This window comes from Scomber japonicus, chromosome 16 (genome assembly GCF_027409825.1).
Source record: "Scomber japonicus isolate fScoJap1 chromosome 16, fScoJap1.pri, whole genome shotgun sequence".
In the NCBI taxonomy this organism is placed as follows: domain Eukaryota; kingdom Metazoa; phylum Chordata; class Actinopteri; order Scombriformes; family Scombridae; genus Scomber; species Scomber japonicus.
Genome location: NC_070593.1, coordinates 31,461,017 through 31,487,272, shown reverse-complemented (window position 1 = coordinate 31,487,272; position 26,256 = coordinate 31,461,017). Strand labels below are relative to the sequence as shown.

The 26,256-nt window shown below is 36.4% G+C and overlaps 1 protein-coding gene across 1 annotated transcript; it reads left to right on the top strand.

Annotated features, from left to right (window-relative positions):
• Window positions 1–1,226: 1,226 nt before the first annotated feature.
• On the top strand, window positions 1,227–19,824 carry jkamp (jnk1/mapk8 associated membrane protein). The gene is made up of 7 exons (XM_053335841.1): window positions 1,227–1,314; window positions 4,024–4,103; window positions 9,471–9,625; window positions 10,996–11,202; window positions 18,225–18,406; window positions 18,530–18,606; window positions 19,406–19,824. The coding sequence occupies exons 1-7, from the start codon at window positions 1,311–1,313 to the stop codon at window positions 19,622–19,624; spliced, it is 924 nt and encodes a 307-aa protein (XP_053191816.1). The 5' UTR covers window positions 1,227–1,310; the 3' UTR covers window positions 19,625–19,824.
• The last annotated feature ends 6,432 nt before the right edge of the window (window positions 19,825–26,256 follow it).

Below are 26,256 nucleotides of genomic sequence, written 5' to 3'. Positions count from 1 at the left end.
AAGATATGTGTCTGTCACAAGATATGTGACACATACCTAACACTGACTAGAAGTTGTCCTGTCCTATCCAAGCATAGATTTATTTATTTATTTATTTCACTGATAGCCTACTTATACTATTCATTAAAAATAAAATCAACCTTAACCCTCAAGTTGAATTCATTATTTGTGTGGATTTACAATCATTGTTTTATTTGATGGCCTTACTGCTCTAGCATTGAGTCTTTATGCCATCAAACATTTAACAACATTAAAGGCCAAATGGTTTTGCCCCCCAAAATAATAGAATTACAGGCCTGGTTTAAAGTATTAATTGTATTTGTATGGTAAGAATTGTTGCAAAACCAATACATTTGCAACACGTATGTTTTTAGAAGAAGAATCATATTTTGGCATTGGCTTTTTTGACTCCTGCTTTTCCTTTTTTTCTTTGGCAAGACATAAAAAAATGTATAATATGGCCTAATTATATAATAAAAACAAAATAATTATTTCTTTAAATCTGCTCTCCCTGTTATGAGTTCATACACAATCTTAAACTCAATATGCTCCATACTTCTGACCCCAAACTGCTCCATTAACCCTTGAGATCATTCTTGTAATCCTGATGTTTTTAAATTTCAGTTGAGACACTTGAAGGATTACCTGATAAAAATGCAGTGTTCATTCATTCATAAAACCAAAACAACCTCTTTGGTTAATTGTATTTAATAAAGTCTCAAAACTTGTTCTCCCTGTACCAATACTAGTATTCTTCTAATGTTATTGTTCTTTCATAAAAAAAATGCTAAAAAACAAACAAGCAAACAAAACAACAACAACAAAACACAAGCCAATAAAAAACCTATATAAGAAGTTACAGCAGTTATCCAACATTGAAACACAGGTAAAATGTATGAATGGACATTACAAAACATTACAGTTACTGGCTGGAGAGCACATGGATGAAAAATACATGTGTGGATCAGCAGAAACTGTGAATCTTGTTTTGATGCCTAAAAGTATAAACTATCACACCAGCAGAAGCATTATGCAAGCAGATCTGTATGAATATGGAGTTAAATATTGTGGAACATTGTAAAACAACAAAAATCTGTTCATTTTCTCCTTAATTTATGTCATGTAATTCTACAGATGACCAGTAGAGGGCAGCGCCACACATTTGCGGCAGCTAATCTATCTGAAGAAGAAAACGAACACTTCCTGTTGTTACCTTATTATAGTGTACATCCGGTTTGTGCTCCAAATGAAAACACACTAACGTTACACTGAGGGCCGACAGCCTGGATTTAATCATTATTTGAGCCAAAATGGGTAAGTGAGTTTATCCTGGCGTTTTATCTGACATTAGTTAACTCGTTTAGATACACTACACGTTATAGTGTTTTATTAGGTAAATAATCCGGCCACAGTTATTCATTAGTAGACGTCTCTGTTTTACATAGTGATGACTGTAGTGTTATAATACATACACACTAGTGAAGGTTATATGTGACATTTGTTACTATTGTCTGAGCTGTTACTGAGTTTCTGTAATGTTAGCTGTGTGTGAAATAACTGAAGTAACGTTAACGTATCTTTACCATCAACATGTTGTGATATGACAGTAAACACACACTGTAACGTTACATCTAACAACATATTATTAGCAAAACGTGTTAGTTTGTGCTGTTCACCTGAAGAGACATAAACTATATGAGAACTATTCAGAGTGTTTATGTTTGAATCCACACACTAACTATAACAAGTGTCTGTTTGTCTTTGACGTCTCACATTTCAGATGTCTATGAGTTGTTAACAGCTCCACTGCACTACTTTTACTGTAATACTGCATACTACATCACTCATAATACTGCAGTACTTTTACTGTAATACTGCATACTACATCACTTATAATACTGCAGTACTTTTACTGTAATACTGCATACTACATCACTCATAATACTGCACTACTTTTACTGTAATACTGCATACTACATCACTCATAATACTGCACTACTTTTACTGTAATACTGCATACTACATCACTATAATACTGCACTACTTTTACTGTAATACTGCATACTACATCACTATAATACTGCACTACTTTTACTGTAATACTGCATACTACATCACTATAATACTGCACTACTTTTACTGTAATACTGCATACTACATCACTTATAATACTGCACTACTTTTACTGTAATACTGCATACTACATCACTTATAATACTGCACTACTTTTACTGTAATACTGCATACTACATCACTATAATACTGCACTACTTTTACTGTAATACTGCATACTACATCACTATAATACTGCACTACTTTTACTGTAATACTGCATACTACATCACTATAATACTGCACTACTTTTACTATAATACTGCATACTACATCACTATAATACTGCACTACTTTTACTGTAATACTGCATACTACATCACTTATAATACTGCAGTACTTTTACTGTAATACTGCATACTACATCACTCATAATACTGCAGTACTTTTACTGTAATACTGCATACTACATCACTATAATACTGCAGTACTTTTACTGTAATACTTCATACTACATCACTATAATACTGCAGTACTTTTACTATAATACTGCATACTACATCACTATAATACTGCAGTACTTTTACTGTAATACTGCATACTACATCACTATAATACTGCACTACTTTTACTGTAATACTGCATACTACATCACTATAATACTGCAGTACTTTTACTGTAATACTGCATACTACATCACTATAATACTGCAGTACTTTTACTGTAATACTGCATACTACATCACTATAATACTGCAGTACTTTTACTGTAATACTGCATACTACATCACTTATAATACTGCACTACTTGTACTGTAATACTGCATACTACATCACTATAATACTGCAGTACTTTTACTGTAATACTGCATACTACATCACTATAATACTGCAGTACTTTAACTGTAATACTGCATACTACATCACTCATAATACTGCAGTACTTTTACTGTAATACTGCATACTACATCACTATAATACTGCAGTACTTTTACTATAATACTGCATACTACATCACTATAATACTGCAGTACTTTTACTGTAATACTGCATACTACATCACTATAATACTGCAGTACTTTTACTGTAATACTGCATACTACATCACTATAATACTGCAGTACTTTTACTGTAATACTGCATACTACATCACTATAATACTGCAGTACTTTTACTGTAATACTGCATACTACATCACTATAATACTGCAGTACTTTTACTGTAATACTGCATACTACATCACTCATAATACTGCAGTACTTTTACTGTAATACTGCATACTACATCACTATAATACTGCAGTACTTTTACTGTAATACTGCATACTACATCACTATAATACTGCAGTACTTGTACTGTAATACTGCATACTACATCACTCATTATACTGCAGTACTTTTACTGTAATACTGCATACTACATCACTATAATACTGCAGTACTTTTACTGTAATACTGCATACTACATCACTATAATACTGCAGTACTTTTACTGTAATACTGCATACTACATCACTCATAATACTGCACTACTTTTACTGCAATACTGCATACTACATCACTTATAATACTGCAGTACTTTTACTGTAATACTGCATACTACATCACTTATAATACTGCAGTACTTTTCCTGTAATACTGCATACTACATCACTCATAATACTGCACTACTTTTATTATAATACTGCATACTACATCACTATAATACTGCAATACTTTTACTGTAATACTCCATACTACATCACTATAATACTGCAGTACTTTTACTGTAATACTGCATACTACATCACTATAATACTGCAGTACTTTTACTGTAATACTGCATACTACATCACTATAATACTGCAGTACTTTTACTGTAATACTGCATACTACATCACTCATAATGTAATACTGCATACTACATCAGGCTGATAATCATTATGTACTACAGTATATCAGATGTTATATAAAGTGTTTTTGTTGTCTTGCAGCTGTGGCCATGAGCTCAACATGTCCAGGCCTGTACTGTGGCAGGATGATGATCAATGGATCCGTTGAAGGAGACTGTGGTGTGAGTACTGAACATCAGATGTTTGTATTTGGGGCATTGCCTGTTATCCCTCTATGCAATAAGAGGCAGGATTGTTTTAACTGTGGGTAAGCTTTAAGGTTAGTAAGTTGTTGAGGAGATTCTTCTTAGATCAGGTCAGAGCACCTAGAGCAAAAGAGATTATTCATCTGAGCAGCACTCTCTCCATAGATTTGACATTTCTGGCAGTTGCATCGATGTACACTGTTCGGGAACGTTACTTTTAAAAGTAACTAATTACATTACAAAATGACTGCCATTAAAAAGTAACTAGTTACATTCCAGCATTACCTTCTGAGAACGGTAAGTGGTTAGAGTACTTTAGTGTTACTTTGTGATTCCTTATGTAGTTTTAGTCCAGACCTTGTTTAAATATAATGAGTGTACCATCATCACACAGCCAAGTCTGACTCATCATCTGTAAATCTTTACATTAATGACACACACTATGTCTCATTTACACTCTTTTTTGGACTAAAGTGGTTTCTCTAACATAAGCTCACATACAAGTTATAAACTCCATCCAGGCTTTTAAACACATGTACATCACTGCTACACACCAACACACAACCTGCATGTTACTGGAATGTTCTTGCTCTGATTTCCTTCTATAAATTCAAACTCATAATACTGCACTACTTTTACTGTAATACTGCATACTACATCACTATAATACTGCAGTACTTTTACTGTAATACTGCATACTACATCACTATAATACTGCAGTACTTTTACTGTAATACTGCATACTACATCACTATAATACTGCAGTACTTTTACTGTAATACTGCATACTACATCACTATAATACTGCACTACTTTTACTGTAATACTGCATACTACATCACTATAATACTGCAGTACTTTTACTGTAATACTGCATACTACATCACTATAATACTGCAGTACTTTTACTGTAATACTGCATACTACATCACTCATAATACTGCACTACTTTTACTGTAATACTGCATACTACATCACTATAATACTGCACTACTTTTACTGTAATACTGCATACTACATCACTATAATACTGTAGTACTTTTACTGTAATACTGCACACTACATCACTATAATACTGCACTACTTTTACTGTAATACTGCATACTACATCACTATAATACTGCAGTACTTTTACTGTAATACTGCATACTACATCACTCATAATACTGCAGTACTTTTACTGTAATACTGCATACTACATCACTATAATACTGCACTACTTTTACTGTAATACTGCATACTACATCACTATAGTACTGCAGTACTTTTACTGTAATACTGCATACTACATCACTATAATACTGCAGTACTTTTACTGTAATACTGCATACTACATCACTATAATACTGCAGTACTTTTACTGTAATACTGCATACTACATCACTATAATACTGCAGTACTTTTACTGTAATACTGCATACTACATCACTCATAATACTGCAGTACTTTTGCTGTAATACTGCATACTACATCACTCATAATACTGCAGTACTTTTGCTGTAATACTGCATACTACATCACTCATAATACTGCAGTACTTTTACTATAATGCTGCATACTACATCACTCATAGTACTGCACTACTTTTACTATAATACTGCATACTACATCACTCATAATACTGCAGTACTTTTACTGTAATACTGCATACTACATCACTCATAATACTGCAGTACTTTTACTATAATACTGCATACTACATCACTCATAATACTGCACTACTTTTTCTATAATACTGCATACTACATCACTCATAATACTGCAGTACTTTTACTGTAATACTGCATACTACATCACTCATAATACTGCAGTACTTTTACTATAATACTGCATACTACATCACTCATAATACTGCAGTACTTTTACTGTAATACTGCATACTACATCACTATAATACTGCACTACTTTTATTATGATACTGCATACTACATCACTATAATACTGCAGTACTTTTACTGTAATACTGCATACTACATCACTATAATACTGCACTACTTTTACTGTAATACTGCATACTACATCACTTATAATACTGCACTACTTTTACTGTAATACTGCATACTACATCACTATAATACTGCACTACTTTTACTGTAATACTGCATACTACATCACTATAATACTGCAGTACTTTTACTGTAATACTGCATACTACATCACTATAATACTGCAGTACTTTAACTGTAATACTGCATACTACATCACTCATAATACTGCAGTACTTTTACTGTAATACTGTATACTACATCACTCATAATACTGCACTACTTTTACTGTAATACTGCATACTACATCACTCATAATACTGCAGTACTTTTACTGTAATACTACATACTACATCACTCATAATACTGTAGTACTTTTACTGTAATACTGCACACTACATCACTCATAATACTGTAGTACTTTTACTGTAATACTGCATACTACATCGCTATAATACTGCAGTACTTTTACTGTAATACTGCATACTACATCACTATAATACTGCACTACTTTTATTATGATACTGCATACTACATCACTATAATACTGCAGTACTTTTACTGTAATACTGCATACTACATCACTATAATACTGCAGTACTTTTACTGTAATACTGCATACTACATCACTTATAATACTGCACTACTTTTACTGTAATACTGCATACTACATCACTATAATACTGCACTACTTTTACTGTAATACTGCATACTACATCACTATAATACTGCAGTACTTTTACTGTAATACTGTATACTACATCACTATAATACTGCAGTACTTTTACTGTAATACTGCATACTACATCACTGTAATACTGCAGTACTTTTACTGTAATACTGCATACTACATCACTCATAATACTGCACTACTTTTACTATAATACTGCATACTACATCACTATAATACTGCACTACTTTTACTGTAATACTGCATACTACATCACTCATAATACTGCACTACTTTTACTGTAATACTGCATACTACATCACTATAATACTGCAGTACTTTTACTGTAATACTGCATACTACATCACTATAATACTGCACTACTTTTACTGTAATACTGCATACTACATCACTATAATACTGCACTACTTTTACTATAATACTGCATACTACATCACTCATACTACTGCACTACCTTTACTATAATACTGCATACTACATCACTCATAATACTGCACTACTTTTACTATAATACTGCATACTACATCACTATAATACTGCACTACTTTTACTGTAATACTGCATACTACATCACTCATAATACTGCAGTACTTTTACTGTAATACTGCATACTACATCACTCATAATACTGCAGTACTTTTACCGTAATACTGCATACTACATCACTCATAATACTGCAGTACTTTTGCTGTAATACTGCATACTACATCACTCATATTACTGCAGTACTTTTGCTGTAATACTGCATACTACATCACTCATAATACTGCAGTACTTTTACTATAATGCTGCATACTACATCACTCATAATACTGCACTACTTTTACTGTAATACTGCATAATACATCACTCATAATACTGCAGTACTTTTACTATAATACTGCATACTACATCACTCATAATACTGCACTACTTTTTCTATAATACTGCATACTACATCACTCATAATACTGCAGTACTTTTACTGTAATACTGCATACTACATCACTCATAATACTGCAGTACTTTTACTATAATACTGCATACTACATCACTCATAATACTGCACTACTTTTACTGTAATACTCCATACTACATCACTCATAATACTGCAGTACTTTTACTGTAATACTGCATACTACATCACTCATAATACTGCAGTACTTTTACTATAATACTGCATACTACATCACTCATAATACTGCACTACTTTTACTATAATACTGCATACTACATCACTATAATACTGCAGTACTTTTACTGTAATACTGCATACTACATCACTATAATACTACAGTACTTTTACTGTAATACTGCATACTACATCACTCATAATACTGCACTACTTTTACTATAATACTGCATACTACATCACTCATAATACTGCAGTACTTTTACTCTAATACTGCATACTACATCACTATAATACTGCAGTACTTTTACTGTAATACTGCATACTACATCACTATAATACTGCAGTACTTTTACTGTAATACTGCATACTACATCACTCATAATACTGCACTACTTTTACTATAATACTGCATACTACATCACTATAATACTGCAGTACTTTTACTGTAATACTGCATACTACATCACTATAATACTGCAGTACTTTTACTATAATACTGCATACTACATCACTCATACCATTCACTCAGACCAACACACACACTTACATGTTACTGGAATGTTCTTGCTCTTTCTATAAATTCAAAATAATGTGAATATTTCCACAAAGTGAATGCTGTCCCTCCTGAGCTGCCGTACACAGGCAGTGATGTAACCGTAGCACATAACCAGGTGTCTGTCTGCCATAAAAGTAATAATAACATTACCTAAAAAAAAATGACCTTTTTGAATATGTAACTTAACAACTGAGTAAGTAATCCAAGTACGCATTAACCTCTAATACTATGAATGAATAAATGGATATCCAGCAAATGTCTTAACATCAGCATCAGCATGTGAGCTAATAGGAATAATTCAGTATGTGTTCATGTTGGACTTCATACAGCAGGCAGCAGAATTCACTCTCCAGTAAAGTTAAATACTGTTAGTGTCCACTAGGAGCACTATGGAGCTGTTATGAGTAGCTCCCCATTTTGTTTGTCTCATGCAGACACATGCACACGTGACTTTTTTAGACCTCCAGAATACACAGTGTGTTTTGATGAGTAACATCTGTGTAACTGTGTGAATAACCAAAGCAGACAGTGAAGTTGATGCCTAGAGGACGTTTCCATAGTAAAACAATCAGGTTTTTACAACCTAGTTTTCATGGTGTCAGTTCCAGATGTTTCTGTGGTTTATAATAACTCAATTCTCACTTTGAGTTTTTTGAATCTTTTTTTTAGGTGAAGATAACGTTGTAGTAGTGTGATAGTCCAGTATGCACTTTACATTCAGTGTTTTTTCCTGCACTAAAATGACGTTTAAAACAAAGAGTGACACAGTTCTACTTCCCTACAGCTTGTAGTGACTCCAGAAATTAAATATATAAATGTCTGTAATGTGTACCAACATCAAACTGGACCTCTGCAATGATTCTAGGACTTGTTTATCATCTGTGTGTGTGTGTGTGTGTGTGTGTGTGTGTGTGTGTGTGTGTGTGTGTGTGTGTGTGTGTGTGTGTGTGTGTGTGTGTGTGTGTGCATTTGTGCGTGCCTGTGTGTGTCTTGTCAGGTCTGTCCTCGTGGAGAGCGCTCTAACCTCCAGAAGGTGTGTGAACGCTGCACAGAGTCCCCTGAGCTCTATGACTGGCTCTATCTGGGCTTCATGGCCATGTTACCACTGGTGCTGCACTGGTTCTTCATCGAGTGGTACTCTGGAAAGAAGAGGTAAACACACACACACACACACACACACACACACACACACACACTTTATTACTTAGGATAATGAGCTCAGTTCTACTATTACAGGAGTTGTAGTCATTCAAAGTACTTTATTTGTCATTGCTACAAGAACAACGAGACAGCACAGCATCTCTAGAAAATAAGCACAATAAATAAATAGATGGCAATTTGTTTGTCATCCTGGAAGTCCTCACTCTAACAGACCTGAACCTGAGCAGGTGCAATAGGTGGAACAGGTGGTAGGCAGAGTGAGAAGAGTCCTTGAGGATCCAGAGTGAACGCTGAAGGCAGCAGGAAGTGGAGATGGTTGTGATACCTGGCAGCTCAGTCCTGATGACCTTGCCAGCTGTTTTGATGACTCTCTGTATGGCCGCCTGTTCTGCCTTCGTAAGCTGAAGAAGCAGTATGTCGGCACACATACTTTCATATATTTGGTGATTTTTTTAATCATTCAAGTTTGGCAGGGTGGTTAACAACACACTTTTCTGTGGTATGTCAAACTCAGAACACAAATTTATTCTTACTTTACATGGACTTTAAAGTAGATTACTCACTCCACCACCACGCTGTTGATGTAGAGTGAGGGGATGGCTGCACTGACCCGATCTCCAGAAGTCCTCGATCATCTCTTTTATCTTGATGTTCAGGCTGAGGTTGTGATTGGTGCAGCAGACTGCCGGGTTGTCTACTTCCTCCATTCTGTAAGCAGAATCATCGTTGTTTGAGATGAGGCCAAGCACTGTGGTGTCGTCTGCAAATTTAAAGATGTAGTCTGTTGGATATAGGAAGGAGAACAGTCATGTGTGTAGAGCATGTAGAGCAGCGGACTGAGCATGCAACCTTGTGGGGAACAGGAAGTGCCCAGTCACTGAAGCTTATTCCACTGAATTCACATACAGGTCAATTAAAAGAATGATTGAATTAATCACACAAAGTAATCCATCGATATTAGTCTTATAAATGTGTCTTTGATTGTTTTTTTTAATAAATCAGCATAAAAGCAATCTCACACTCAGCTGATCTGCTTATGAGCATAAACAATATTTTACTCAAAGTTTCTCACCTCCCTCCTGAAGAACATGTGAGATGAGCTCATTCTCACCTCATGTTGTGTTTTATAAGTACCAGTTTATATGCAGGAAATGCCATCTGCTAAGCGTTAGTGCATCTGTCTCCAGGTGTTAACTGAGAGTGAGCTCATCTCATATCACACATGGCTAAACAAGACTTACCCAGAATGCAACAGCAGCCCACAAAGCACCCCAGAGAGAGTCAATGCTGCTGCAGAGAGGTGAAGGTAGAACATGTTAGGATGTGTATGACTGTGTGTGCTCACTGTGTGTTCCTTTCAGCTCCAGCGCTCTGCTGCAGCACATCACAGCCATGCTGGAGTGCAGCGTGTCAGCTGTGGTGACCCTGCTGGTCACAGAGCCCGTTGGGATGCTCAGTATCCGCTCCTGTCGAGTCCAGATGTTGTCAGACTGGTACACCATGCTATATAATCCCAGTCCAGACTACATCAACACACTACACTGCACCCAGGAGGCTGTGTATCCTCTGTAAGTACTGACCTCAGAGCAGCACTGACATTCAGGTCTATGTGTTCATCAACTAAAAGCCCATTTATGCTCAACGTACTTATGTACATGTATGCATCTTTTTCAAATCCTTTACGTTGGCATGGATGTTAACCAATACATCCACCAGGGGGCAGCACAGAGTCAAAAGTTTATGACAACAACAAACTCAAAAACAAACATGGCGACTGTGGAGGAGATATTGATAATGTTCCTCTTGCATAAAAGACAAACATATTACGTCCATAATACGTCCTCAAATGTTTCATTATTCATTTAACTGTCACAGAGGACTAAAGAAACCACAACATATTCACATTTAAGAAGCTGAAACCAAAGAATTTTCTCTCACTCAAAATTCTTTAATTATCAAAATAGTTGGCTGTTAATTTAACAGTTTAAAAAGGAATAGATGAATAGCCTCAGCTGTAAACATGTGTGACTGCTTTACTGGAATAGAATTTGTAACATTTCTCACTACTGGATGTGTGAATATTCAACAGCCTCACAAAAAAAACTAGCAGAACAAAGCTTTTTACATTTCATCATTCTCTATTTTTATTTTTCCTCACCTTCCACAAGCATTCTGTCCATCATCATAATAACACATGATGTTTATTTGAAATGGTCAGGTTTGGTCACTTTGTCACCTGTAGATAGGACAGAATGAGTGTGTATGTGAACATCACTAATCATTCCAGCTGTAGTGAGCAGATGTTTCTCAGTGAACTAGCTCCTCCTGTTCACTGTGACGTACTTCAATTAGATCTGAGTGTTTTTTTTCCTTCTTCTGCATTTTATCAGTTCAGTGTCAAATGTGACTTTTGTGTGAAAATGAAAGAAGTTAAAAATAGATGGATGGAAAATGAAAGCACCAAAAGAGCAAAACCTCATAAACTAGCTGCTGTTTCCTTTCAGTCTTATCTTTAGTTCATATCTGTTAACAGTTATGTAAATAGTTTCCATCAGAGTGTGCTGAATGAGCTGTTAGCACCTTGTTTTTGCAGTGTAGCCTTGGAATGAACAGCCAACTGTCTCTAGACTGTGATACTGATAGAAGTGTGATGTTTCTCAGCCTCATCTCCAGCTGTGGCAAGCAGCGCACACATACTTTTGGTTTTGTCTTGTTACGTTCTCCCACGATTAACTAACCGTCCACAACCACAGTGAAGATTTAATCCCCCCCACACACACACATTCATCACATGGGGCTTTACAATCAGTGTGTGTGAACACTGCTGAATACATGTACACTTGATGTCTTTAGTTCTGCCTCTGTCCTCTTTAATGAAGATGTGAAAGTCGTGGTTTCAACAAAGAGCAGCACTGACAATCATTCATGAGCCTCAAGTCCTGATCTGCAGAAAATATACAACTGGAAGTGAAAGAGGAGAATCTTACTCTGTGGTGTTTCTTTGATCGATCATCTGTTCATAGTAAGATCAGAAAAGTGAACATGCACCTTTAAACTTTAGAAGTAAGAGTCTATCACCAAGTCAAACATTGATCTCAATGACAAAAAAAGATGTAACAGTAGTACTGTGTAGTCTCACAGCAGTCTGGGTTCAATGATATTTGAATAGCTCATTGACTTGTCTGGGACTCAACTTCTTTTTGTTCACTCTATCAAACAGTCAAATAAAAATAATAACAAACTAATATTCCTACAACAATAAAGGATGAGCAGGCAGAGTCTTCTTCACATCATCATCATCATCATCATCATCATCATCATATTTCAGCTTCACAATAAGAAGTAGAATGACTGATACTGGACTTTTGGGACTGATACTAATATTAAGGAGTAAAAACAATATATATTGACTAATATTATTCCACAGAATATATGCATGATCCCTCACATGTGGTTAAAATGAAGCTATGATATTTTACAGTTTACTATAAACCATGACACATCATGACACAAGGACTAGACACTAGTCACTGGACGCAAGAACTGGGCACTTTCCTTTATACTGAGCATAAAACACAAGATATGGAAAATAATATTGATCCGGAAAATAATCTTTTCTGCAACATCAATATCAGCTGTCGGTATTACACTGAGAATCAATACAATGCAACGATCAGAGAAGAAAAAAATATATCAATTATTCACTTTAACACCAGAAGTCTGTATGCCAATTTTCATAAAATGAAGGAATATCTCAGTCAGTTCAACACTCCATTTAACATAATAGCCATATCAGAAACTTGGATCAATGATGAGAAGGGAGTAGATTTTGAACTAAACGGGTATGAATTTAATTATATCAACAGAAAGAACAAAAGCGGAGGGGGAGTGGCAATATATGTTGATAATAGTTTGGAATATAAAATTAATAAAAAAATGACAGTAGCTGTTGATGATTTGACGGAGTGTATTACAGTAGAAATATGTTGTGAAAAAATGAAAAATATAACGGTGAGCTGTGTATACAGATCTCCTGGATCAAGCATAGAAGTTTTCAGAGATTGGATGGAAAGTATGTTCATAAAATCAACACATAAGGTCATGTACATCTGTGGTGATTTTAATATAGACCTCTTAAATCAAAAGAAACATAAAATGACAGAAGAATTCATTAACTCAATGTTCAGTATGGGATTGTATCCAACTATTACCAGACCAAGCAGGATCACTTCTCACAGTGCTACTTTAATAGATAATATATTTACTAATATCCTGGAAAATAATACAGAGAGTGGACTACTAGTAACAGACATCAGTGACCACATGCCTATTTTTAATGTATATTACTGTAATTATAGCAAGAAAAAGGATACCAATAATTACAAATATATAAGAGTGAAAACAGAAGAAACCATGACTGCACTAAAAAATGACTTAATGATACAGGACTGGAATGTAGTTTATAAAGAAAAAGATGTTGATAAAGCATATGAGGAATTTCTATTAATATTCAATGAATTATATAATAAAAATTGTCCAACAAAGAAATACAGTAATATACATAAATATACAAATAGTCCATGGGTCACTAAGGGGCTACAAAACGCCTGCAAAAAGAAAAATACATTATACAGACAATTCTTAAAGCATCGAACTAAAGAGGCAGAGGAAAAATATAAAAACAAACTGACTAATGTTATGAGGATATGTAAGAAAGAATATTATAATAATTTAGTGGAGAAAAATAAAAACAATATTAAAGGTATATGGACTGTACTAAATAGCATTATGAGAAACGGATCCAAAACTACAAATTACCCAGAGTACTACACTGAAAATGTCAAGACCATAAATAATATGGATGATGTGGTGAATGGTTTCAACCAATTCTTTGTAAATGTAGGTCCAGATTTAGCTGCAAAAATAAAGGAACCTGAGACAACACAATGTGGGGACATAGAAGATGTGGGGGACAGGAATCCAAGTACAATTTTTCTAAGTGCAGTTGATGATGAAGAAATTATACAAATTGTAAGAAAATGTAAAAACAAAACCTCTGCAGACTGGAATGATATAGACATGTCAACAGTAAAGACAGTTATTGAAGGAATTGTGAAACCACTCACCCACATCTGTAATTTATCTTTTCAATCAGGTACATTTCCAGACAAAATGAAAATTGCAAGAGTGATACCATTGTTTAAAGCCGGAGATAGACACCATTTCACAAACTACAGGCCTGTTTCTTTGCTCCCCCAATTTTCCAAAATACTAGAAAAACTTTTTTCAAATTCATTGAATAACACAACCTCCTTACAGAAAGTCAGTATGGATTTAGAACAGACAGATCAACATCAATGGCACTAATGGAACTAATAGAAGAAATCACAAACTGTATAGACAATAAAAAAATAGCAATTGGAGTATTTGTTGACCTGAAAAAAGCATTTGATACCATTGATCACAGCATATTATTAAAAAAATTAGAAAAGTGTGGTGTTAGGGGAGTTGGGTGGAGCTGGCTGGCGAGCTATCTAAGAAACAGGCAACAGTTTGTGCAGATAGGTGACCATAAATCTGACTTTATGAATATTACATGTGGGGTACCACAGGGGTCAATATTAGGTCCGAAATTATTCATATTATATATCAATGATATATGTAGAGTTTCACAGGTACTGCAATTTTTTTTGTTTGCAGACGACACTAATATTTTTTGTTCCGGTAAGAATTTGCAGCAGACTTTGGAGACAATCACAACTGAAATAAATAAACTAAAACTATGGTTTGACAAAAATAAATGATCATTAAATCTAAGCAAAACAAAGATCATGTTGTTTGGGAGACACAAAAAAGATTGTAATGTAGAATTGATAATAGACAATACTAAAATAGAAAGGGTACAGGAAATTAAATTCCTTGGTGTGATTTTGGATAATAAAGTCTGCTGGAAACCTCATGTTGGCTACATACGAGCAAAGCTGGCAAAGTCCGCTGCAATTCTGTGGAAAACTAAACATATCCTGGATTATAAATCGTTGCACACTCTATATTACTCATTATTTTTGCCATATCTGACTTATTGTGTCGAAGTTTGGGGAAACACCTACAAAACCACTCTGCAGCCGATATGTACGATACAGAAAAGAGCATTAAGGACAATAAACAAAGCAGGATACAGAGATCACACAAACCCACTATTCATAAAATCACATATGCTGAAATTTTTGGATCTGGTCAAATTCAGAACGGCACAAATAATGTACAAAGCGAGAAATAACCTATTGCCAAAAAACATACAAGGAATGTTTAGTGAAAGGGAGGGGGGATATAATCTAAGGGGAGACCTAAATTTAAAAAAACCAAAGGTCCGAACAAATATGAAAAGCATGTGCGTATCGAGCTGTGGGGTGACTTTGTGGAACAGTCTGGAGACAGAAATAAAACAAAGTGCAAATATAAATCTGTTTAAAAAAAGGTACAAAGAAATATTTTTAAACAAGTACATGGCAGAGGAAGTCTGTTAACGGAGGACAATGAGGAATGAGGTACAGGGATGGAGGTGTTTAAGTGACTCAGGTGCACGTTGTTAGTATGTGTGTGTATGTATTTATGTTTGTACATAAGTATGTCTATCTATGTATGTTTGTGTACATGTGTGGATGTGGATGTAAATATGGGGATGTGTATATATGTGTGTATGTGTGTACATGTATGTATGTACATATATGTTTGTATGTATGTATGTATGTACATATATGTATGTATGTATGTATGTATGTATGTATGTATGTATGTATGTATGTATGTATGTATGTATGTATGTATGTATGTATGTACATATATGTATGTATGTGGGTATTTTTGGTGGAGGAGGTTGAGAAATGTGGCAATGATTTGTGGTGTTGATAACAGTGGGTATGGATGTGAATGTTGACATTGCATATGGTGTTGGTAGGAAATTGTAGGATTTTGTGAAAGGGTGATTTGATTGGGAACTGGCAAGCACTGATTTGAGAGGTGGGGGTGGGATTCAATAAGTGTTGACTTCTTCCCACTCCCTTTCGAATGTTGTTGACAGTGCATTATATTTTGCTGTCGGGTGTAGGTTCGCTATTTTTGGTGAGAACACTGTGCTTTCATTTTTTATGTGCTGTTTTTGTTTTGTTTTTTTGTCACGCATTCGAAATAAAAAAATAATCTAATCTAATCTAATCTAAAAAACCTTAATGTATAGAATGACATCAGTGCACTGAAACTGTAAACTTACATTATAAATAACTATAAATAAAATGCATAGAACAAAAAATAACTTTATGAAACTTTATTTTTTTTTAAAAAGAATCAAATATACATAAAATGCTGTCTGTATAACTTTTAAAAATATATCTGCACATAAACACTGATGGACCAGTAATGGCTGATAATATCAGCTGACTGATATATTGGTCAAGCTCTTCTTGCTATTTCCAGTTCAACTTATTATCCATAATAACTCAAAGGAACTGTGTTGAGGCCCCCCCCTCCCCTCATAGCACACTATCTACAGAACTCAACACACACGTCTGGAGTGGCTTCATTTAACATCCTATATACTTCAATGGGATGGGCGTGACTAAACGGCTCAATAGCGCCCCCTTGAATATTTCAAAATTGAACCTCAGCCTTCCCGATTGACATAGAAGAATGAAACTCGGTAGGTTTATGTATCATCTCCAGACGCACAAAAACGCCATTTGGACCCATACCCTAAGTCCAACAGGAAGTCGGCCATCTTGGGAAAAATGCTCAATTTTGGTGAGTTTTGTGGTCATTTCCAGGCCTCATATTTGAACAAACTAGTCCTAGAGATTTCATCCCATCCACTTCAAATTCACACAGAGTCATCTTGAGACATTGGAGATGACAAGTTATCAAAAGCTTTTTTATGACTTCTTCCTGTTGGGCGTGGCTGTGCAAACAATTTCCATGCTTCGCCATAAAGCAGGAAGTCCTTATAACTCCTACAGACATTGTCTGATCTACACCAAATTGCTCACACATGTAGAGGGTCCCGCCCTGAACACATCTATGCATCAATACTGCTTCATATACACAGCGCCACCTACTGGACACAGGAAGTCAGCCTCATATGACAAACATTATCCGATTTACATGAAATTTACAGGATGTGTTCTCCACATCAGACACTGCAACATGACATGTAATTGGTGGGTGATCTCTAGCGCCACCTAGTGGACACATGCAATGTGACATAGCCCCATCACACAATGTTCATTACGAGCCCGGGTGCCAAGAAGCCTACGTGCCCGCTGTGTCTGCCATGTGACTGCAGCATGCACCGACATGCACGTACGGGGCGGTGCATGGGGGGGGCGAGGGCCCGTTCATCACTGCTTGCAGCTTTAATTTGTGTTAAGTTTTTTGTTTGAATTATGGAATCATCTTTATTCATGTTTGGAAACTGCTTGTTTAAAAAAGAAGTTTGAAGAAAGCTGCGTTTTTGGAGTCTGTAACCTAGCAACAGCGCCACCCTCAAGATGTCAGTTAAGTGACTTTGTCTACAAATCAAATGTTTTGTGTTGGTCAGCTACACCATCGTGTTGATCTACTACGCATTCTGCTTGGTGCTGATGATGCTGCTACGCCCTCTGCTGGTGAAGAAGATTGCGTGCGGTTTGGGCAAATCTGATCGCTTCAAGAGCATCTACGCTGCTCTGTACTTCTTCCCCATCCTCACTGTGCTGCAGGCTGTAGGAGGAGGACTGCTCTGTGAGTAGCACTTATATCCACTCTCAGCTGTTTCATTCAGTCCAGTCAGCAGCGTTCATATTGAAAGTGTAAGTGTAGTCTGACCTGTGTGTGTGTGTGTGTGTGTGTGTGTGTGTGTTTCAGACTATGCCTTCCCCTACATCATCCTGGTCCTGTCTCTGGTCACTCTGGCTGTCTACATGTCTGCCTCTGAAATACAGGTACTGCTCCTTTAAGTGTTTATATGTTAGAAACATTCCACTTTTTACTGTTAAAGTCTGTTGTTGAAGCTTTTCTATCATTTAGTTGAATCATGGTTCAATTATGAATACATATTTAACCACCATTATTCATTTAATACAACTTGAATTATTCACTGAAAACCTCAAAGTGATAAAAACATAATGAATGAGTAGTTAATCATTGTGGCAGTTCACAATGAACTATAAAGACAAATGAAATGAAATTGATTAAAAGAAAATTAAATTGTATTAAATAAAAACTGAAGTTCAACTCACACTGCAGCAAAGCTCTACCTAATTATAACAGCTGGACTGTTTTTATTATCTAAATGAATACTTGTCAATGGTTGTTTATTCATCTGTATTCATATAGTAAGTGCAGCTATGAGTCTGCTGTGTGTGTGTGTGTGTGTGTGTGTGTGCGCGTGTGTGCGTGCGTGCGTGCGTGCGTGCGTGTGTAGATGTAGAAAGGATGAGTTACAATTTGAAGCTGTTGGAAAAACTTGATTGGAACTATTATATCTTTCTTTCTTTCTTATGGTTTATTTAATAGGGCAGATACATTATACATAGACAGACTAGAACAACTGTGTGATGCAAGTATCACAGATAGCTAATGCTAATGCTCATTTGTAACACCTGTCTCTAGGAGGGCTTTTGTTAAAGTAAGAGATGACAATATTTTAAAAAGTAAAAAAGTAAATAAACTAAGTACATCAGCACAATAAATGCAACAGAGCACAGAATTATTATTATTAACGTGCTCCTCTCTCCTCAGTCTTTTAAGAACCTGGTTGCTAAGAAGAAACGTCTGGTGGTGCTGTTCAGCCACTGGCTGCTCCACGCATACGGGATCATCTCCATCTCTCGGCTGGACAAGTTGGAGCAGGACCTGCCCCTGCTGGCCCTGGTGCCTGGCCCCGCCCTCTTCTACATCGCCACCGCCAAGTTCACGGAGCCCAGCCGCATCCTGTCTGAGGGCGGCAACGGACACTGAACTATCACTCACTCACCTCTGCTCTGAAGTGTCTCAGCCTCTGTGTGTGAACCACCAGTTGAACCACAGCAGCTCCATGTGATCCAACTTGTTCAACCGGTTATTGTAATATAATGATGACATCATGAGGCTTTTAGCATGTCTGGGACTGAATTCATTCTTTAGTTTGTTTTCAGCATGACTGAATGGTTTCATGTTGGGAAACAAATCATTGTGCTTTAGGCTGTAATCATTGGACTGTTTCCTGTCATGATCCAGGTGGAGAACTGTTAACACTTCATGTTAGCATGGCCAGCAAGTAGATTATCAGTTATTTTTCACTTCATTATCATTTCATCTTTGAAAATAATGACAGATGCCAATCACATTACCAGGCATGGCCTTAAGTAATGATCTGACCAACTGTCCAAACACTAGAATGATGATAAAGCCAAAGTGGAGAGTGTAGAGGAGGAGCTGGAAGCAGACAGTGTTTGATAGTTTTGCTGTATTCTCTTATTGATACATTTCCTTATCTCGTCTTATCTGCCTATCTTCTATTTATTTACCATCAGCCTTTAAAGGGGGTTGATAGATCCTTATTTTTTGTTTTTGTGCACCTTGTACAGTCTCTTATGTTTGTAATAAAGAGTCCTGCATGCAGGTAGGTGATTGTAAAAATGTAATTATAGTGTATCTCCATAAAAGATAAACACTGACACTGTGTGATGGTTAATGTTAATGCAGCCTGTGTGTAGCTGTGTGTACATTCATGTAAATAGTGTGTGTTCAATATTGTTGAGTGTAAAGTTCAGCTGACCTGTCTGTTACAGTCTGAAGTCAACATTAATTAATTAGTCCTCATCTATTAATGACTGGTATAAACATCTGTCTCACACACATGTTCATCTCACACTGCTCCATCTATCAGCTGTTTGGAACAGTTTTGAACATCTGTAATTGTGTAACAAGTGTGAGAAGTATGTGCTGAGGAAGGTAGTGTGTACTCATGGACCATGTGATGAGACAAAAATGCAATGTCACCCAAATGTTAAGCTTGTGTTAATAATGCACTTCTTTTTTTCTGATGTGCCTTTCCACTCTTTTTTTCCCCCTATCCTTTCATCTGTCCTTTGTAAACCAAGGGTGTCAAATATGAGGCCCGTGGGCCAGAACCGGTCCACTTTCCTTTCTGTTCTTTTCCTTCCTTTTCTTCTCTCCATCCATCTTTCCTTCCTGTCTTCCCTCCTTCCTTCCTTCATTCTGTCCATCCTTCCCCCCTTTCTTCCTTCCATCTTTCTTTTCTCCTGTTCTTCCTTCTGTCCTTCCTCCCTTTCTTCCTTCCTTCATTCTGTCTGTCATTCCTTTCTTCCTTCATGCCTTTCTTCCATTTTTCCTCCCCGTCTTCTTTTCGTTCCTTCCTTCCATCTTTTTTATGGTCCGGCCCATGACGTCAAAGTGGACTGTATGTGGCCCTTGATTGAAGATGAGTTTGACACCTCTGATTTAAACAGTGTGACAGACAGACAGACAGACCACTTTGTTTTACTGACTGTTTTTTGTACTTTATATTTCATGAAACTTCTACACAAATAAACAGAAGTACAAAGAGGAAGTGGATTCTTACCTGATATGAAAGTTCATTTAGCAGTGACAAATATAGTGATGAGTCAGTATTTAAATGTGTCAACACTTTTCTATCAAGACTCTCAAACTGAAGTTATGTGGCTGTTGATTTTGACACATGGTGAATGAGAACATCATTGATCTACAGCAGACCTGATAACAACCTTTGTGTCAGGAAGGAAATCACATAAAAGTGCTTGATCAACAGTATCAAAAATCTGAATTAAGATCAAGTAGAATTATAACTGTACAATCACCATCAGCTGTTAGTTATTGATCACTGGCTTACTTAATTAAGGTGATTTCAGTGCTGTGAAGAGTTAAAGGTAAGGTACACTGTGCTGATGTACAGTCTGATGACCTGCCTCAGGAGATTGAGAAGGATTGTCCATGATAGCTTCCAGCTTTCCTCTCCTCTTCTTCTCTGCCAGGAAACCTGCTAAAAGTGCAGCAGATTGTTTGTAGTGATGTTGTGATTTTATATCTGAAGAATTCATCTGTGCTGATCAATTTTATCCTTATTGATTGAAAATCAATCAATCAGACTTTATTTATATGCACTTTTTATACAATAAAATGTGCTTTACATTATAAAAAGCAGGCACGAACAAAGCAGAAGTAAAACCAAAAGCCACACACACACACACACACACACACACACACACACACACACACACACTTTCTCAGACATAACACATGCAGACATACACACTTGAAAAAAGGCAACTGAAAACTGAGGAGCCATCTTACTCTGAGCAATTAGCAGTGATGAAACAACTCAGATAAAACCAAATAAATAAAATAAACTTAAAATAAATGATTAAATAAATAAATTAAATACAAAGTTCATTTTGACAACTTTATAAAAAATAAAAAAGACCCAAATTATCCTTTAATTCTATACTAATAATAAACATGCTAAATGATTGGTATGCTCCTTTAATTTCAGTAATGGTGAATGACCTGCAGAGGTAATGTGACAAATGATGTCATAGTAGATCACATGATGATGATGATGATGATGATGATGATGACACACACTACAGTACATTTAGATCCAGTATTTATTTTATTATGCATAAAACTCTCAGTGCAAATGCCTCAGAAACAAAATGGCTACAATAAGTCTGATGATGTTTCCCCCTGAAAAATAAAAAAAAGGTAACAATCAGTAGTAAACTTCAAAATCCATATCAGCTCCTCTACAGTCACATGTGAGCAGAAAGTAGAAGAGTTCAGCTTTCAAACGACCACCTGAGAGCACCAGAACAGTGACGACTCAGCGCTTTCTCTCTGAGCATCAGACTGTTTCACTCTCATCAACAGCAGCAGAGGAAGCTTGTTTAGAGTAACTATACAGTTACAGTTACAGTGTGGAGAAGATGCTAATCTGTGTTAAATATTAAATAAAAAAAGGCAAAATGTTCAAACACACATCAAACAACCGCTCTACTTCCTGTGCAGGAACTAACAGTTTGCAGTGATGTGAATGGCTGACACAGAACAGGTTTGTGTTCGACTAACAGAAGCTGAGCTGATAAGATGATCAGAACACACATTTAAAAAAAGAGCATGTGTTGTGATATGATGATTAAAAAGAGGCATTTAAGTACACTGAAATCAAAGAAAACAGTCTGATGGCTTAATATGATGTTAATGAAATGTTATGTTCAAGAAAAACATATTCGAGTTATTTAAAGACTGTGTAAAGTGAATTCAGACATTTTCTTCTAAACACATTAAATAGGTCATAAATGTATTTCTAAAAAAGGTGTAAAAAGCATTTCAACCATTTAGATTTGAATTGTGGAGCTAGGCTTCACAAACTGTGTTTCAAGACTTCTGTGTTCAGGATTTAGTGGGCGGGTCTGAAAATCATAAACCCGCCCCTGCTGCTGTAGAGATATAAATATATTCATCACACACTACTACTACTACAGTCTACAGTTAGCCAGTTAGCCGAGCTAGCAGCTGAGTTAGCAGCAGAAAGCTCTCAGACGTAGCGTCCATGTTTCAGGTAGAGGTGGTGACTTTGATTGACAGGTGACACTTGGTAGGAGGCGGGGTTTCAGCAAACTCGGCGGGCACTCCCACAGCGTTTGGTAGCAGAGAAAAATGCAGATTTGAAGCCTAATTTCATATATTTGGCGATTTTTTTAATCATTCAAATTTGGCAGGGTGGTTAACAACACACTTTTCTGTGGTATGTCAAACTCAGAACACATATTTATTCTTACTTTACATGGACTTTAACATGATAACCAAAAACCCTAAAACCACAACATACAGTGTGATATGATGACAGTGAGGAGTTTGGAGTAAACTGCATCTGTTCACATTTAGTTATCCATCATCAATCGTTCATTCATACTTTACATTTCTGTCTGCTGTCTTGAAATGAAGAGTTTCCAGCTGTGTCTAACGTAGCATAGCACAGTTAAAGGATAATTACCGTTTTTTACAACCTGGACCTTATTTCTAGCATAAAATACAATCATTTACTCACCCAGACAACTTTGGTGTCATTTGGAGTTGTTCAGACCAAATTCTGGATGATGTAATTTCAAGTCTCTACCACAGCCCGGTTTATCATTGATCCAGATCAGAGGTTAGTAGGTCAACCTACAGACCCCGGATGTTGATAACATGCTACCACAGGCTGGGAGGGGAATAGCACTAACGTATCATAACTAAATATTGGTGAAATGAACTAGTTTCGTGGCAGATAATGCCTTATATAGAGGCTGCGCTTCGGTGCCCCGTGTACTCGCATTATATGGATATACGCGGCGCTCCACTGGAGCTAATTTGGTCTGAACGACTCCAAATGACACCAAAGTTGTCTGGGTGAGTAAATGATTGTATTTTATGCTAGAAATAAGGTCCAGGTTGTAAAAAACGGTAATTATCCTTTAATGATGATCAGTGTCTGGTAGATGGAGTATATTTAATAGTGTGTAAATGTGATGATATATCAGAGCATGGTTGAATGGAGGACAGCTGGACTTGGCTGCAGGTATTTAACCTCTGAAGGTTGAGTACACAGGAAACACACATACACACAGACCACTACTTACTTTTTGCCTATAAACTGGATTTCAAGATCTAACAAACTCACCACTCACTCACGCCTTTGTTTTCCTCACACTGAGAGAAACACACACACACACACACACACACACACACCTAAACACTAGAAACACTCCTGTCTGCAGTCTGATGCAGTGAGGAGTGCAGAGACATATGTAAGAATGATTATGAAGTTATTGATATGTATTAATTACACAACAGGACTCTTTGTGTGTGTGTGTGTGTGTGTGTGTGTGTGTGTACATTCAGCAGAGGAGAACAGACTGACTGCAAATCATGTTACACATCTTTCATGTAATTATTCATTTGATGTTAGTATATTTGCTCTATGTGTGAAGAGCCTTGAGATGATGTTTGTTGTGATTTGGTGCTATATTAATAAAGATTGATTGAATTATGAGAATGGTAAATAATGGTATATAGCGCCTTTCTAGTCTTTGTGACCACTCAAATTCACCCTTTCACACACATTCATACACTGATGGCAGGAGCACTGATGGCAGGGTGCCAATCCACACACCGTTGGCACAGCAACGGGAGCAATTTGGGGTTAAGTGTCTTGCCCAAGGACACATGGACATGTGGACTGGAGGAGCCGGGAATCGAACCACCAATCTTCCAATTGGAGGACGAGCGCTCTACCTCCTGAGCCACAGCCGCCCTGAGAACTGTCAACAAATTAAAAAGACGTTGAGTGACAGGATGTTGACTGTAGCTCACTTGACATATGAGGCAACCGATATTATCAGCTGATATCAGCCTATCACAGTTCTACTGGTATCTGTGTTTAATCCGTCTGATATAAACTAATCCACTGTTCCACAAACTGGATTAAGGAAGGTTTGTATTTTCTTAAATTAGAAATAATGATCATTCCTGGTGCTGGTAATAGATCTGAAAAGACCTGGACCCCATTTATGTTATATGTAAATATCCTAACCCTCACCCTTTTATTCATTTCATCTATTTTATATACTCAACATGGTTCTTTGTTATGTGCAGGGTGGTTTGGGTGGTTTGGGTGGTTAGGGTGGTTAGGGTGGGTGGGTCTGTTCACTTATAAATAAATATTTTGTGACTTTGTAAAATACATAAAAAATAAAAAGATAGAAATGCTGCATTTTATGTATATTTGATGAAAAAGTGTAAAATATCATGCTTCTATTACATATCTTTATCAAGTGTTTGGTCACCACATTTGTAAGAAAAAGAAAAGAAAAAAAAGAACATATTTATGTATATATTCTGTATAAATAAGATTACTGGTTGATATAACGTGTGATGGTATTGGTATCAAACATCCAGTACGGGTTGAGCTCTTGTCATTTCTGATTCTTACAAACAGAAGCTCTCAGCACAGGAGGATGAACTGTGCAGATAACTTCACTCTGAACAACGTGCATGTACTGGACAGGAGGAGTGAAGGACAGTGTGTACATGTGAAGAAGAGAAGAACTTATCCTCCACCTACAATAATTACTACTTTCATCTGGAGGTTTCACCACCATTCACATCCTGTCACGTGACAACTCCAACCACAGTGGTTTACACTTCAGGTGACCTCAGAGACTCTACTGGTATCATTACAACTGTCAGAGCAGAGGCACTAATGGATCAAGTGTGCTATGAATGATCATGATATGACCAAGTAGAGGTTAAATACCTGAAAGTCCTCAGCTGTCTGTTAGAAGTGAACACTGTGACAGACCAAACATCTTCCAGCTGCACTCAATTCAACCTACTTTGTGTGTGTGTGTGTGTGTGTGTGTGTGTGTGTGTGTATGTAAAGATTCATCACATTTAAACACAAATGGTTAATCAGGATAAAAGAGTTACTGATCAGTTACTGATGTCAGCGTTTGGTTAGAGCATGTGTGTGTGTTATAGTTCATTATTAACACAAAGACTTCTGCATGGCTGTTCTATTCTCTCACACC

Excerpts from the sequence above, each read along its gene's own strand:
- jkamp (XM_053335841.1), top strand. Across the intron at positions 11,203-18,224 it reads CAGGAGGCTGTGTATCCTCT|CTACACCATCGTGTTGATCT; the intron begins GTAAGTACTGAC and ends TGTGTTGGTCAG. Across the intron at positions 18,407-18,529 it reads TGTAGGAGGAGGACTGCTCT|ACTATGCCTTCCCCTACATC; the intron begins GTGAGTAGCACT and ends TGTGTGTTTCAG.